This window comes from Pezoporus flaviventris, unplaced genomic scaffold (assembly GCF_033815535.1).
Source record: "Pezoporus flaviventris isolate CSIRO_AGI_PZ_B2104156 unplaced genomic scaffold, CSIRO_AGI_Pfla_v1 ptg000031l, whole genome shotgun sequence".
NCBI classification, from domain to species: domain Eukaryota; kingdom Metazoa; phylum Chordata; class Aves; order Psittaciformes; family Psittacidae; genus Pezoporus; species Pezoporus flaviventris.
In genome coordinates, this window is record NW_026892579.1 from 40,646,166 (window position 1) to 40,659,837 (window position 13,672).

The 13,672-nt window shown below is 46.2% G+C and overlaps 1 protein-coding gene across 1 annotated transcript; it reads right to left on the reverse strand.

The window, feature by feature from the left end:
• Window positions 1-762: 762 nt before the first annotated feature.
• ODC1 (ornithine decarboxylase 1) lies at window positions 763-10,484 on the reverse strand. The gene is made up of 11 exons (XM_061460803.1): window positions 10,190-10,484; window positions 7,216-7,366; window positions 6,875-7,048; window positions 6,534-6,706; window positions 6,117-6,251; window positions 5,886-5,967; window positions 5,469-5,552; window positions 4,087-4,249; window positions 3,887-3,999; window positions 3,406-3,620; window positions 763-1,240 (listed from the first exon to the last, which is right to left on the reverse strand). The coding sequence occupies exons 2-11, from the start codon at window positions 7,318-7,320 to the stop codon at window positions 1,099-1,101; spliced, it is 1,386 nt and encodes a 461-aa protein (XP_061316787.1). The 5' UTR covers window positions 7,321-7,366; window positions 10,190-10,484; the 3' UTR covers window positions 763-1,098.
• Between the last annotated feature and the right edge of the window lie 3,188 nt (window positions 10,485-13,672).

Consider the following 13,672-nt stretch of genomic DNA (forward strand, 5'->3'; position numbering starts at 1 on the left):
AGGGGGCCTATAGGGATGCTGGGGAGGGACTCTTCATTACAGACTGTAGTGATAGGACATGGGGTAATGGGTTAAAACTTAAACAGGGGAAGTTTAGATTGGATATAGGGAGGAAATTCTTTCCTGTTAGGGTGGTGAGCCACTGGAATGGGTTGTCCAGGGAGGTTGTGAATGCTCCATCCCTGGCAGTGCTCAGGACCAGGCTGGACGAGGCCTTGGGTGATATGATTTAGCATGAGGTGTCCCTGCCCATGGCAGGGGGGTTGGAACTTGATGATCTTAAGGTCCTTTCCAACCCTAACTATTCTATGATTCTATGACACTCAGGAATAACATACCACCACTTCTGTTTACCCTACTCGTTCAGCTCAGGAAGAGTATAGTCCCAGCTATAGTCACATGTGTTTAAATAGCCATCAGTCCTGGCTGCAGCAGTTACAGACCAAAGATGAATGAAGCTAGCACCACACTGAGCTTACAGTAAGCCCATGTACAAGCCGTGTTAAGCCCATGTACAACAGCAAAAGACAAATGTGATTCCCCAAGGATTTATGTACCACATACTAAAAAAGGCAGTTTAGTTTCCCCACCCATTAAGGGGTTTCCTTCACTTCAGTTAGGTGGGAGGGTGGAGAGATAGCAATTGCATTATTCATTTATTAGTAAGCTCTGGGCGCACAGCCCTTCGCCTGCTTTCATACATGGCACAAGGGCCATCCATGACAGATTCACTTCCAACAGATTAGCCAAACACAGGTCCAGTTATTTCAATATACTTTATTTTAAAACAGGTAGGTCACAAAACACTAAGCTTAGCCCGTTTCTGCCATACACAAGCTACAAATACTTGTTTGACAGTTGAGGGTCAGTCTTTAGTAGCATACATGAAAAGTGAATAAAAATCCATATAAAACAATATTCAAATAGTTTCCATAGGAACACAGATAATTGTGACCCATCTCCCAGTCGTTTTTGTTGCATTTATGTCAAACCTAAACTTTAAAAAACCACTTAAAAATTCTAGCAAGAATTAAGTTAATGGTCCCCCAAATGCCCTAAATTCCATTACTAACCTTGCAGTTAATTACTAAATATTACCTATACATTAATACTAGCTGAAGCACAAGTTGCTGGATATTCAATTCCACTTTCCCAGGCACAAGAGAGTGGCAGACTAGCAACATCCTGCTCCTCCACTTCAGCTAGGAACCCTCGCTCCTTGATCTGCTGCATTAGTTGCCTAGAACAAAAGAAAATTAAACAGTCACAAAGCGTTTCACTATGATGTGCCAAAAAGGTAATGAAGGACTTTTCTTACTGCCAGGGAGCACGAAATGAAATCTTTACTCATGATCTGCAATCCAGATGATATTACCAGAGGGGGAAGGATGTTAAAATAGCTAAGTAAATGAAGAAAAGGCAGAGTATGTGCAGGTCACTTATGGCTGGCTAGGTTTTAGGGTAAGTTGGTTTCCCCATTTCTGGGTAGGACCTAGATCTGCAAAGATGCATCTATATACCTGTAGCTACATTTATACCCACATGCCATAGAGACTTAATGAGTTACTGCCCAATAGTTAAGAATTTCAGACCTATGCCACTGACTGTCCTTTATCCCACACCCTCGCATTCCTGAGAAACTTGAATCACATAAAGGTATGGATGATAAGACTAGGAATGTAGAGGAGCTGACCAGTGAGAACCACACAATGCCTTCCATACCCAGATAACTTCAGCTGACTGTATTTTTTGATTTAGTTTCTTTACACTATATGCAAAGCATGAAGTTGTGCTACTACATCCCTTACCCTTCAGTTACCCACCCTGACCTTGTAACAGAGGTGCTCCAGCCCTCTGATCACCTTCATGGAACAAGTCTAGAGGAAGGTCAACAGGTCAACATGCTACTTACGGTGGGAGCCCAAGCTGGACACAGTACTCCAGGTGGGGCCTCATGAGAGCGCTATAGAGAGGGAAATCACCTCCCTCAATTGGCTGTTCACCCAAGGCTACAGCCCTCTTTCAGCCTTACAAGACCACCCGCCTTTTCCATTTTGGCAAGAAAATTCTGTGATACAAGCTGGCCCTTAACTCGAGGGGAAGTATCAGTGAAGTTACAGTGAAGATCTTTCTGAGAAAGTTATACTTGTTCAGCCCTCAGAGCCTTTCAGAAAAGGCTCCAGGCAGACCTTAGCGCAGCCTTGCAATACCCAAAGGGAACCTACACAAAATCTGAAGAGGGACTTTTTACAAGGGCATGTAGTGAAAGAGGAATGGCTTTAAACTGAAAGGGGGTAAATTTATGTTACATATAAGGGAAAAGTTCTTTATAGTGAGGGTGGTGAGGCACTGGAACAGCTTGCCCCAAGAAGCTGTGGATGCCCCATCCCTGGAAGTGTTCATGGCCAAGCTGGATGAGGCTTTGAGCAAACTGATCTAGTGGAAGGTGTCCCTACCCCTGTCTAGTTCCAGGGGTAGATGATCTTGAAGCTACATGGAGCTAGATGATCTTGAAGGTCCCAAGCCATTCTATGGGCTTATTATGTCTGCATAATTAAGGTCAGCATGCCTCACACAAAGCATTACATTTTTAACAGAAACCCAGTACTACAGTGAAAAAGCTAATTACTCTCCTGCAGAGGCATTTTCAGTTCAGTTTGTAGTCTTATAAGAAGTCTAAAAACGCCATTTGTTTGAGAAACACTTCAATTGACAGGAGGTTTTACTAAAGGAAAAGCAAGGCTCATTGTTTCCATCGTAAGAGATTCCTCTTACTTTTATGGCAGGAATTCCCCTGGACTTAAGCACTTTCAGTAAATCTGAAAGCAACCTAATAGCAAAGTTAAACATGCTTTAGGGTAATGCTGCTCCATCTTCCCATGGAGATCTAGTACTCTGCACTGAGGAATGAGCCAGAGCTCAACCTAAGCCACAGACTAGCTCTCAACTAAACAGATGGGTCGCGTTGTGAAGTGGCGCTATTGGACGTTCCTGCATCCTGCAGCCAAAATTTAGCAAGCTACCAATTTTGAAGACAGCATACCATTAGAACTGTTACTAACTGGCCTCTAAAACCAGTCACAGAAGCTAAGTGTAAAGAATTATGTAATGATTCTGTATGTCATGCTAGAGTGAAACTAGAAGCCCAGGATAATGAAAAGACTCCTAACATCACCCCTTCAAAAGCACCTCTCCTGGAAATGAGTACATTGTAGAAAAGAGCAATTGGTAATGTTAGCATTGATCTAAGCACACCACAAAACACATTCATACAAGGTTTTTTACAAAAGCTATGACACAAAAATCATGGCCCTATGTGTTCAGGGACAGCGAACTGATATGGGCTATTCAATACAGTCATCTTTATCAACAGCACCGATAGATCAAGATACTTAAATTACTAACCATGCTGGTCTTGACATCACATAGTGTATTGTTGGCCTCTGGAATCCATTGAAAGTAGAAGCTGCTGCAACAGTATAGGCACCCATGTTTTCAAACAGGATCCAGTCACCAACTTGTAACTCTGGCATATTAAAACGCTCAACAATACGATCTAGGCCATCACATGTTGGTCCCCATATGCTGCAGGAATAGCAGCTGTCATCTGGTTTAGGCCGCTAAGGAAGAGAGTTCAGTGTAATTAGTCAAAACAGACCTTTCAGAAGAAGTATAATTAGTATAACATTCCAGAGAAGAGGAGGACCTGCTTACAGGTCCTTCTCCGCTCCAAGCTTTAAAATTAGTTCCACTGCATGCTTCCCACGCCTAACGCCAGATTCTGGTAACGTAAAGGGAGCAGTAAACTGAGAAGTGACTGCTGTGATGAGGGCTCTCCTACATCCACAATACATGACTAGTAAGTGATATTTCTGACTGAGCATACCTTTTGCAGAACTGGTTTAACATGTGCATGATCATATAGGATGCAGTTGAATGATCCATAGACTCCATCATTCACATAGTACATAAGAGTTTTGTCATTTGCATCATCTTCATCTGTAAGAAGTTGAGATATCAGTAAGAGAATACTTGGAAAGAAACACACAGTTGGCTAGAAGAAAGATTAGATCTAGATTTACATACCATCAGAACTTGTTTGTTCCTTTAAGACAATTTTTTTTGCAATGATGTTAACTGCCAGTGTGAATGCTGATGCAACATAGTACCGTCCTGGCTCTGCAATAATAGTTATTCCAGAATCTGAAGGGAAGTATTTATCCAGTGCTGGGTTGATAACACCTGTGATCTAGGGAAGAATCAGTCGCTGATATTAGAACTTCAACAGTTACTCAGGTGCTATTCTAGAAGTCCGAGTCAGACTTGCATGCTCAAAATGATATACTGGTCAAACGTGTGATAACTATTAGCATGTTGTAAACAACACTGATTGGCTTTGCTGTATTTTCCCACTCAAAAGTTTTGTTTGCATTAAAACCAGACACCACCTGCAGCTTAAAAATTAAGTGACCAAAGCGCTCATGTTTCAGTCTAAGGAAATTACCCCTCCTAGACTCATAAAGCCAGTATTAATGCCCTGCAACTCCCCACACTTCAACTTTGACTTCTAGCACACTTGTAGTTCTGCTAATTAGGATGCAAAAAGCTGGGGAATATTGCATAAAGACAGAAGGCTTTGTCATCCACTTTCAAACTCAGTCACATGAGCAATTATTTCCAAGTTCTTAAGTTAGTGATTAAGCAGCTGCCTCCAACCACAGCATGATTAAGTCCTAGAGCCTGATGACAACATCATTTGCTCCTGACATTCCCTGTAAGCCAATACTGCACTATGGAAAGCCAGCCTTCATTAAGAGGTATTACAACTGAGACACTGTTAAGCCCACATCATTAGCAGAAATTCACTTTAGGTAACTTATTTGCCGATTCCTTATGTAAATATGTAACACCATTTAATATGTTAGGTTAGACTGGCAAGTGTTCTGACAACACTGCTCCAAATGGAAATCTGTTAATACCCAGCCACCTTGTCTCTTTCTGAAAGAGAACTATTTCTGTGTGAAAGCAGACTGGAGAACACTGATCAATTCAAAAATGGTCCAAAAGCCAATTCTAAACCAAATCAGAAACAGATCAGTTTGCTGCCATCCAGAAGGGCAGCATAGTCTCAGGACTACCTTTTCACCCTATCTGGGAGCACTGCCAATGTGAGATAGACATCTTCCAGTTGATACTGCACTTCAGACTACGCCAGTAAGAATCAAGCCTGCAATTAAAATCTGCTTTACAAGCTTGATATCTCTGCATGCTTATGTAGTCATTTAGCTATTTATCTAATTTTCAGTTTTCAGATTCATTCCTCTTTTCTTCTAAATTAAATTTCTGACCAAGCAACTTTTCTTCTTGAAAGTATGCCTGTACACAAATAGAAAAACCAAGATTTTGTTTAATCCAGATTGACATTCAGAATGACTCTACGACCTGAAAAGTTCTTAGCAAAACTATACCTCTTCAAATTTAAGCTTGACGTCTTCAGAGCCAGGGAAGCCACCACCAATATCAAGGAGATACATATTGAAGCCAAGTTCAGCCTAAAATGAGATTAGCAGCAACACTGTCAAGAAAGCAGCTCTTAGTTTATCATTGTAGCTTAAAAGGTATTGTAAAACCATTTCATTAATACTTGGAACACAGCTAATTTATCATGTTCAAGTAATAAGTCACTTAAGTTTGAGCCGCTGATTTTAGCGCATTTGTAAATGAGGTTTGCAGAAGTGATCTAAGTAAGCCATCATGACCTCAAAAATTCCAACAACATGAAATCAGCATCTTGGCTAGCTTTTAACCTCAACAGTTTTACACTTGATTCAGGTTTTGCCACAACAGTTGGTCAGTAGTTCCAGAGAAAGCAGAACTAGACTTACTCCCATATCAAACACACAGCGAGCATCAGAAATGGCTTGAACAAAGGTCTCTGGGTCTGTGCATCCACTTCCAACATGGAAACTATAAAGAGATACAAAATATCAGTTGTTATTTGGCAAATTCGTAAAGAAGTTCATACAAAATTCAAGCCATCATATGCAGAGGCATCTCTGTCAGGTATACCACTTAAATAAATCTCAGTATGACTGCATAGCGATCTCTCAACGCACCTTACTCCAATGATGGCAAGGTCAAGCTCTTTTGCACGCTCCAGAAGAAGCCTGCTAGTCTTAAGAGTAGCTCCAAATTTAACACTCAAACGACAAACTGCTTTGGAGTCATCAGTTGTAATGCGCAAGACTAACCTAGAAATAGGAGAAATGAAAGGTTAAGTTCCAGTACAAAAGACATCATTATCAGGCAAGTATGACCTTAGAATGAGACTGAACTTAAACATACAAGCTTTTCTGTGTGCCTCTTCTTAATGTGCCAGTAAGCTATACAGGATTAGATTTCACTGGCTAAAAGTACTTTTCTTGTAGTTTTGCAGCCCATCTTAAGTAACAAAGAACAAGGTTCAGATAACAGCTGTTTCCGTAACTTGGGAACCCAAGCAAGAATTACACAGAACAATTAGCATAACTTACTTGGCTTTTGGATGAGCCCTTGCAACTTTCATTAGTTCTACTTCACTATCAAATGTCATCATCTGTACACCACTGCTGGCAGCATGTTTGATTTGAGATACTTGTTTGCAGGGATTTGCATATATTATTCGCTCAGGAGGTACACCAATGCTTTGTATCAGTTGTATTTCCGTCTAAAGAGAGACCAGATTACACTTGTGAAATATATTTCTAGATGGATGATTAAAGTAAACAGTGCAACAAAAGAAACACTGCTTGGTTATGTTTAATTTTATATGAACACATCTTGTAAAGCTGAACATACCCCAACGTCACAGATTAGAACACAGTCAAGATCTTACCTTACTGGCACAATCAAATCCTGCACCAAGAACAGCAAGCGTCTTCACTACAGCTTTGCTGTCGTTACATTTGACGGCGTAGAAGGGGGTTACCCGAGGAAGGGCTTTATGCCACCGCACGTGCTTCTTTACAATATCCCCGAGGTCAGCAACATAAAAGGCATCTTTATCATCCTAGAGCAAACACACATCTTAGTTACAAACAAAGATAAGAAGATAAGCATAGAGGTCAGCATTTGAGGAGGAGGTTGCCTTGCAGATCATCTGCAAAGACAACTTGTTCCCCTAGTTTATAAAGTTTGTGGCATCACAAAATGCAGTGATTTTCCTATCATACTTACAGAAGATGACACTTCATTTATTTTTTGGTCAAGGATATCCTTGGCAGTAAAGCCTTCGTCAAGGAAGGTGAATTCAAACTCTTCATTGCTGAAGCTATTCATCATTTCCAAAACTTCAGCTTTACGTAAAAGGATTTAAGACAAACTGTTGCTACAAAGAGAAATAAAAAAACAAACAAAAAAACCCACATTCAATACTTCACTTAAATTCATATAATTTACATTCACTACTTCACTTTAATGTACCCATTATATGACCACTATGTAGTGGTCATACAATTTACAATTATACAACTCCTACAGTGATTACTAATAGTGGCATAGATTAGGATTTTACACAGATGACAGATCAGATTTGATCAGAACCAAGGAAGCACTCCACAAAATAATCTTCCTAGCTTGAAGGCTAATTCTCCTCTGGTCAGCACCTGTATTATCTACTCAATGGGAAAAAAAGAAAAATCAAATAAATACTGTCAGATATTATTAGTCTAAACCCCTGGAAGTTTCCACTGTCTTCACACTCACCTCCACATCAGAGCTGTTAATATTAAGGCTAGCGACACTGGCAAGTGGGTAACTTTTAAAAGATACCCAAACTCTTGAGCACTTTTGTAGCTCACCAGTTTCTGGGAAAAGGCCTTTCTGTTACTACAGACAGAATTTGAGGATGCTACTGACTTCTGAGTAGTAACTACTCTCACTAGGTCTAAACCAGTTCAGACTACAGATAAACCAGCCACGAGATGACAGCATTCTTTGAATTTGCTCTGTTGGTGGTTACAGCTTCCCTGTTATACCCATGACCTCCAACCTACACAAGGAAAACCTCAGCTGTCAGGAGTGGCAGATACACACTAACAGTGGCTCCTAACTATGACCTCTTAACAGTGTTCCCAATTAACACTTTATAACAGGATTTTACAGTAGTCATACATACAAAATACTCATTATTAACAGAAATCTACCAGCCAAGTAGAAAGTTCCTTGAGAACCAGAACTAAAAAGCAAAAGCACATTCCTCTGCCATCCAAGACCCATGAAGTCCATGGTAAAGTGTATGGGTCATCCTTTTACCGGGTAGACCAAAGAAAGAATTGACAGTCTACTCCATTAAGCTGTTAACTTGTGCAGAAGTGTGTGCTACCTTTTAAAGACCTCAGCCTTGCAAGTGACTCATAGGGAAGATATGGTTTCAAGTAACCAGGTCCAGCCCTCTTCCTTCTCTCAGCATTTTTTACACTCAATCTAGTCATACAGTTTGGGACTGAAGATTATGTAAACTCTAAATTATTCTCTAACCTTTAGCTACATCACCATTCCCTCTATTTTCAAGAGGACTGGCTATAAACTGTATGATAAGTAATTTATGTTTTATAGCTGTTACAGGTTAATGAAGTTCTAACACCAACAGAATCACCCATTCCATATACAAGAATCCATTAAACTTTTATCTACTGAATGAGTCTGAAAAGTCAGCACTTATGACTTCAGCCTTCAGAAACACATGGCAGCTGAACTGCCAGTGTCAAGGAAGACCTACTTCACATCTTTTGATCATTTCTCACTTAGAGACAAACCAGATTTGAAATTCAAACTAGATTAAGCTTTAATGAAATAAAAGCCAACAATCCACCAAGCCTTATCCTCCCCCCTGCTCTCATTCACATGCAGTGTTAATTCTCCCAGAAGCTGGATTAAAGTCTTCTCTTAAAAGCCTCTTTGAAAGAGCCTTAAGAAGCAGCAAATTAAACACTTCTCAGGAAACTGTTATTAAAGAGACACAGCAGCACACTGTAAGATGATTTCGGCAAGATGTTGTAGTTCTGCAGAAAGCAGTTCAGGGACTTCCAGCTGCGGTTAAGAGAAGCAAACACCATCAGGCAGAATTTATCTTATCCTCCCCTCTGTACAGAGCTGCATGAAAAGCACTTTTCCTATTAACCTCTAAGATAGGAATTACTTTTGCTGGACACGGCAGACTGAGAAGCTCTTGCAAGCCTTCCATCTCCACCTTATTGCACAATTTTAACTACAGTGTAATTACACATAATATAGACAGAACACTATCACCTAGATGCAAACTGTAGCCTCACAGTGTATATTTCTATTTGGACTGCGTGCAAAGCGTCTGCAGCTTCCAAAAGAAAGGCAGTCTGTGCTCACTTATAAGTTACTCTCCAGAACATTCCCTTATTCAGCAGCTGTATTTAGACACAGCTGAGTCACGCCTGCAGGCTCTGTACTCAAACAGCGAACCTGCGTCTCGAACGGGCGCCCCAGGCGCTCCTGACCTGGGCGGTGGCAAGTCGCTGCTGACCGCTACCGGCAAGGAAACCGCAGGCTGCCCCGCTCCCACTGACGGCCTTTCTGCCTGTAAAGCCATGCGGCGCTTAGCTGCGCTGCCTGACTGGGCACTGAACGCTCCAGCAGCCGCAGATGCTGCGGCACCGCGAGGAGGCACCTCAGTCTGCCCTGGGGTCGGCTTTACTAAAGCCTACTTCACCTTGCAGTTACCCCCACCCCCGAGACCCCGCAGAACAGACGGGCTGCCGCCTGGGGCCAGGGATGCGCCGGGCGCCCCGAGCCGCGTTCCCGCCGCGCACCTGCCGCTCCCCACGCCGGAAACAGCCCGGCGGGGCCGTCCCCTCCCCCGCTCCCGGGACGCGCCAACACCTCCCCGTGCGAGCCCGCCTGACCCGTTCGCAGCCGCCCGGAGCCTGCCTTCTTCCCCCCACACTCCCCTCCCTTCCCCGCCCCGCTGGGACTGGGGATTCCCCGGGCGCGGAAGGAGGGAGGCCCCGTGCCCGGCGGCAGCAGCCGGCGCCCAGCCCGGGCCGCTTGGCAGCGGCCCCGCAGACACGTGGCTCCGCGCGGGCCGGCTTCCGCCGCGCGCGCCTGCCCCGGCCCCTTCCGTCCGCCTCGCTCCGCTCCCCGCCCGGCCCGGCACACGCCGCCGCCCGCCTCGCCTCACCTCACGCAGCGGTGGCGGGAGCTGCTGTCAAGCCTCGGCGGCGGCGGCCAATGCCCTCGCTCTGAGCCGCCGCCTCCTCCTCTTGCAAGCCGGGCGCGGTGCGAGGAGCCGGGCGGGAGGCGCCCTGCCGCCTGAGGAGGAGCGGGGCCGGCGGGGCAAGCGGCGCGCCACAGCTGACAAAGCTTCGCCGGTCCGGCTGCTCTCCTATATATAGGGCAGCCCGCGTCGCTATGGCAACGCACCAGCTCAAACCAGCCCTGATCGGCTACGGCCGGGTAGGGACTCCGGCCAGCCGCTATTGTGACGTTGGCGGGAACATGCGCGGGGAGCGCCCCGCCCACCCCCGGCCGCCCCGCCCATCCCCGGCCGCGCTGCGCGTTGACTGCGGCGGGTGTCTGCGGGAGCGGGCGGTGCAGCGGCGCCCCTCGGCCTGCCCTGCGCTCTCCTCGTCCCGCAGCGCGGTGTGCGCTCATCCCGACCCACCGCCGCAGCACTCCTGCGCGTCCGGCCGCGGGCAGTGGGGGGCTGCGGCTGCGGGCGGTGATTTGGCAGATGCCCAGTGCAACGCTTAGCCAGGGTGCTCAGTGTCACGCTCATAGCATCAGTGAGGTGACACGCTGGAAGCGTCGGTTTCCCGCAAAGCCATCCCGTGAGGTTTGCGTGTTGGCAGTGGGAACAGCTCGCAGTGGTGCTGCCTGCATCCATGTCCACCACAGATGTCACCCGAAACACTACTCATAACGCTGACCATCTTCTTCTCTTTGTTTTGACACTGATACCCGTTTCAACTGTAAGGTTTATTTGTCTCCCTGTACGCTGGCTTGATTTTTTTTTTTTTTTAAAAAAAAAAGGGCTTTGGTGGAAGTTGTAATCAGGTATAAACTCCACTCTTCTAAATTCGTTTCTGCTTTAGCCCTGGAATGACCACTTACTGCCCTTGCCTGGACAGGCACTTTCTGTCTCTCTTTAAAAAGTCCAAGTCCTGCCCCATGGAATGAAACTCCACGGGGACCAAGTCCCTGTTCTGCTACTGTATGTGGGAGCTATGAAGGATGGAGCTGCTCTTGCTGTGCTTAAAAGGGAATTTTTACCTCATCAGCTGTGGGGTATAAGAAGGCAGGAAACCTTCCTGCAGCATATGCCACAGGATGGACCCTTGGGTGCTCCTGCTCCCCATCACCAAATCACTGATGGGTATTTTAATTGAGCTAGTGGCTTTCTGAAGGCAGAGACATTACCAGCCCCTGCCCTTCCACAGAGCTGCCAGATGAACAACACTACACGGCGAAACCCTCAGCATTGCATGGGGAAAAGTGATGGGACACGCGGGCTGCTGCAGGTTTATCTGCTGCAGGTGCTGGAAAGGGTATGCCCACCAGCCTCAGAGGTCCCTTCCTCCCACAGAGCCAGCTGGAAAACCCGCTGTATTTCAGGCAGAAGTGGATCGGTGGGATGTGCTTGTGTGTCCTCCCCAGACCCTTGGTGCTGGAGCTGGGCTGGGGAGGAGGGCAAGACTGGCACTGCACAAGAATCACTTCAAGGAGTAAAATAAAGGAAAACACCAAGATCAAGCAGATGAGAAACCAAAGGGAAGGTGGGCCACAGCCAAGAGAAATGCCTTGGAACAGAGCTGGCTTTGGTTAAAATGGTGAAACGAAAGAAAGAACAAAAGTTCCTAACAGATTAAAATATATATTTAGTGTGTGTGTGGCCCCAAGGGCAAATGGGGGAAGGTTTTCTAAATGACAGCAAGCAGGCAGTGGGGAAAAATGTTCCAGTGTGTAGCACCCACAACAGCTGGTCCCCAGGACACAACCTTCCTTCTACAGCTACTCCTGTTGCTGCACGAGCATTGCCTGTGCTAATCCACCAAAAAGCCAGAGGAGTTTCACATCACCTCCCCTGCCAGTTAGCAGGACAAGAAACAGGGCTCACAAACCTCTGGATTTGGCTCCATGGGCAGCAGATACAATTCAGGTGTTGGAAAAGCAGCCAGAGAGGAAAGTGGAGGGCTGTGTCACCACTGCAGGAGCCAGCAGCTCTCTGAGCTGGCAGAAAAGCAAGGGCTGAGGCTGGGATGGGGATGGTGGCCATCACCGTCGTTTCCCCCTCTACCCTCTGGTTAGGGCTGGAGGAGAGCCTGTGGCTTGATACCCACTGGAGTCCAGGCTGACCGACCTCAGCTATGCCAGGAAGGCAGCTGCTGGTGGGAAGGCACCTCTCAGGTATGGATGTGAGACAGCACAGAGCAGTACCTGAGCCTGGAGAGAAAAGGCTGGACTGCTCCAAGGGAAAAAGGCAGCAAGAGCAGCCACAGGTTGTAATTATCCAAGGAACTGACGCATGTCAGCTATTTGCAGGTGATTAATAGTAATGTTATATCAGCTCCTCAAAAGCATGAGATTACTGAAATGTTTTACCCCCTCAGTTTTTGTCTCTGGAGGCTCCTTGAGAGTTTCCAGTGGCAAGGGCTGGCCTGTGAGGAGCACAAGGTTTGTAGGAGGTGTCCCAGTGCAGGGAGGGAAGGGGGGTTGGACCTGGGTCTCCATGCCAGAGGACAGCCAGGGATAGCCTTCGGGCACACCAGATGAGAACAGGGAGGCAATGTCCTTTGCTACCCATTCTCTGACTAGTGCCCTGAGGGTCTGGCCAAGCTGCTCTGAAGGGCATGAGGAGCTGCACAGCTCCATGGGCGACAGGAGCTTCATGCCCCAGCTCTTCATACCAGCCCTGGGTATGAAGAGCTGGGAGATGCTCCTGCAGCTCCTCTCAAGTCACTGCCAATCTCAAACTACCTCGCATGAAGCAGTTGCTTGGGCCAAAAATGTTTTCCAGAAGAGGGCACTGGAAAAGCATTTGTTGGCAGGAGACTGTGACCACATCTTCCTGATGTTTCCGCTCCTTGCTTTCTCCCCAGGCAGGGACTTTGCTGGTGTGTATGTACAGGGGATAGGCAGCATTGTCTGGCTACCCTGTAGCTGACCATGTCTTCTACATTTTGCAGCAGCAACAACCTGGTGGTCCCTGGTCCTGCAAGTGGTGGGTCTCCTGGATCTTGCAAAACCCTGAATTTGGTAGGAGCTGAACCCAAATCCCAGGTTCCTGCAGCTGCCAACCAAGCAGTGAGAGCTGCCCAGTGGGAGAGGGACAATCTCCCTGGCCAGCACCATCACAGCAGCTGGAGGAAACCTCGAGGTAATGCCAGGCATTTCTTGACTGCTGTCTTTCTCTCTGAGCCTACCCAGGGCTTTGCGCTTAAGAAATTAAGCCCTGTGACAGCTCATGGAGTTAATAGTACCTCCACTTTACAGATGAGAAAGTGGCACAGAGTGAGATTCAGTGATTTACCCAGGATTGTGGAGAGTAAAATCCAGACTGGGCTCTGGACCTCTGCAAGGTGGAGGTCCTTTTCAGGCTGCGGGGTGCAAGAAACATGCATGGGGAACTTCTGTGGGGCTGCCCCAGGCCCTATGGGGACAGCAG

Bases quoted from the DNA above. Each gene is read 5' to 3' on its own strand.
- ODC1 (XM_061460803.1), bottom strand. From the start codon at position 7,320: ATGATGAATAGCTTCAGCAATGAAGAGTTTGAATTCACCTTCCTTGAC. The intron at 4,250-5,468 runs GTATAGTTTTGC...ATTCTTCCCTAG, and splicing joins TCAAGCTTAAATTTGAAGAG to ATCACAGGTGTTATCAACCC. The intron at 1,241-3,405 runs GTTAGTAATTTA...CTTTTGTTCTAG, and splicing joins GTGATGTCAAGACCAGCATG to GCAACTAATGCAGCAGATCA.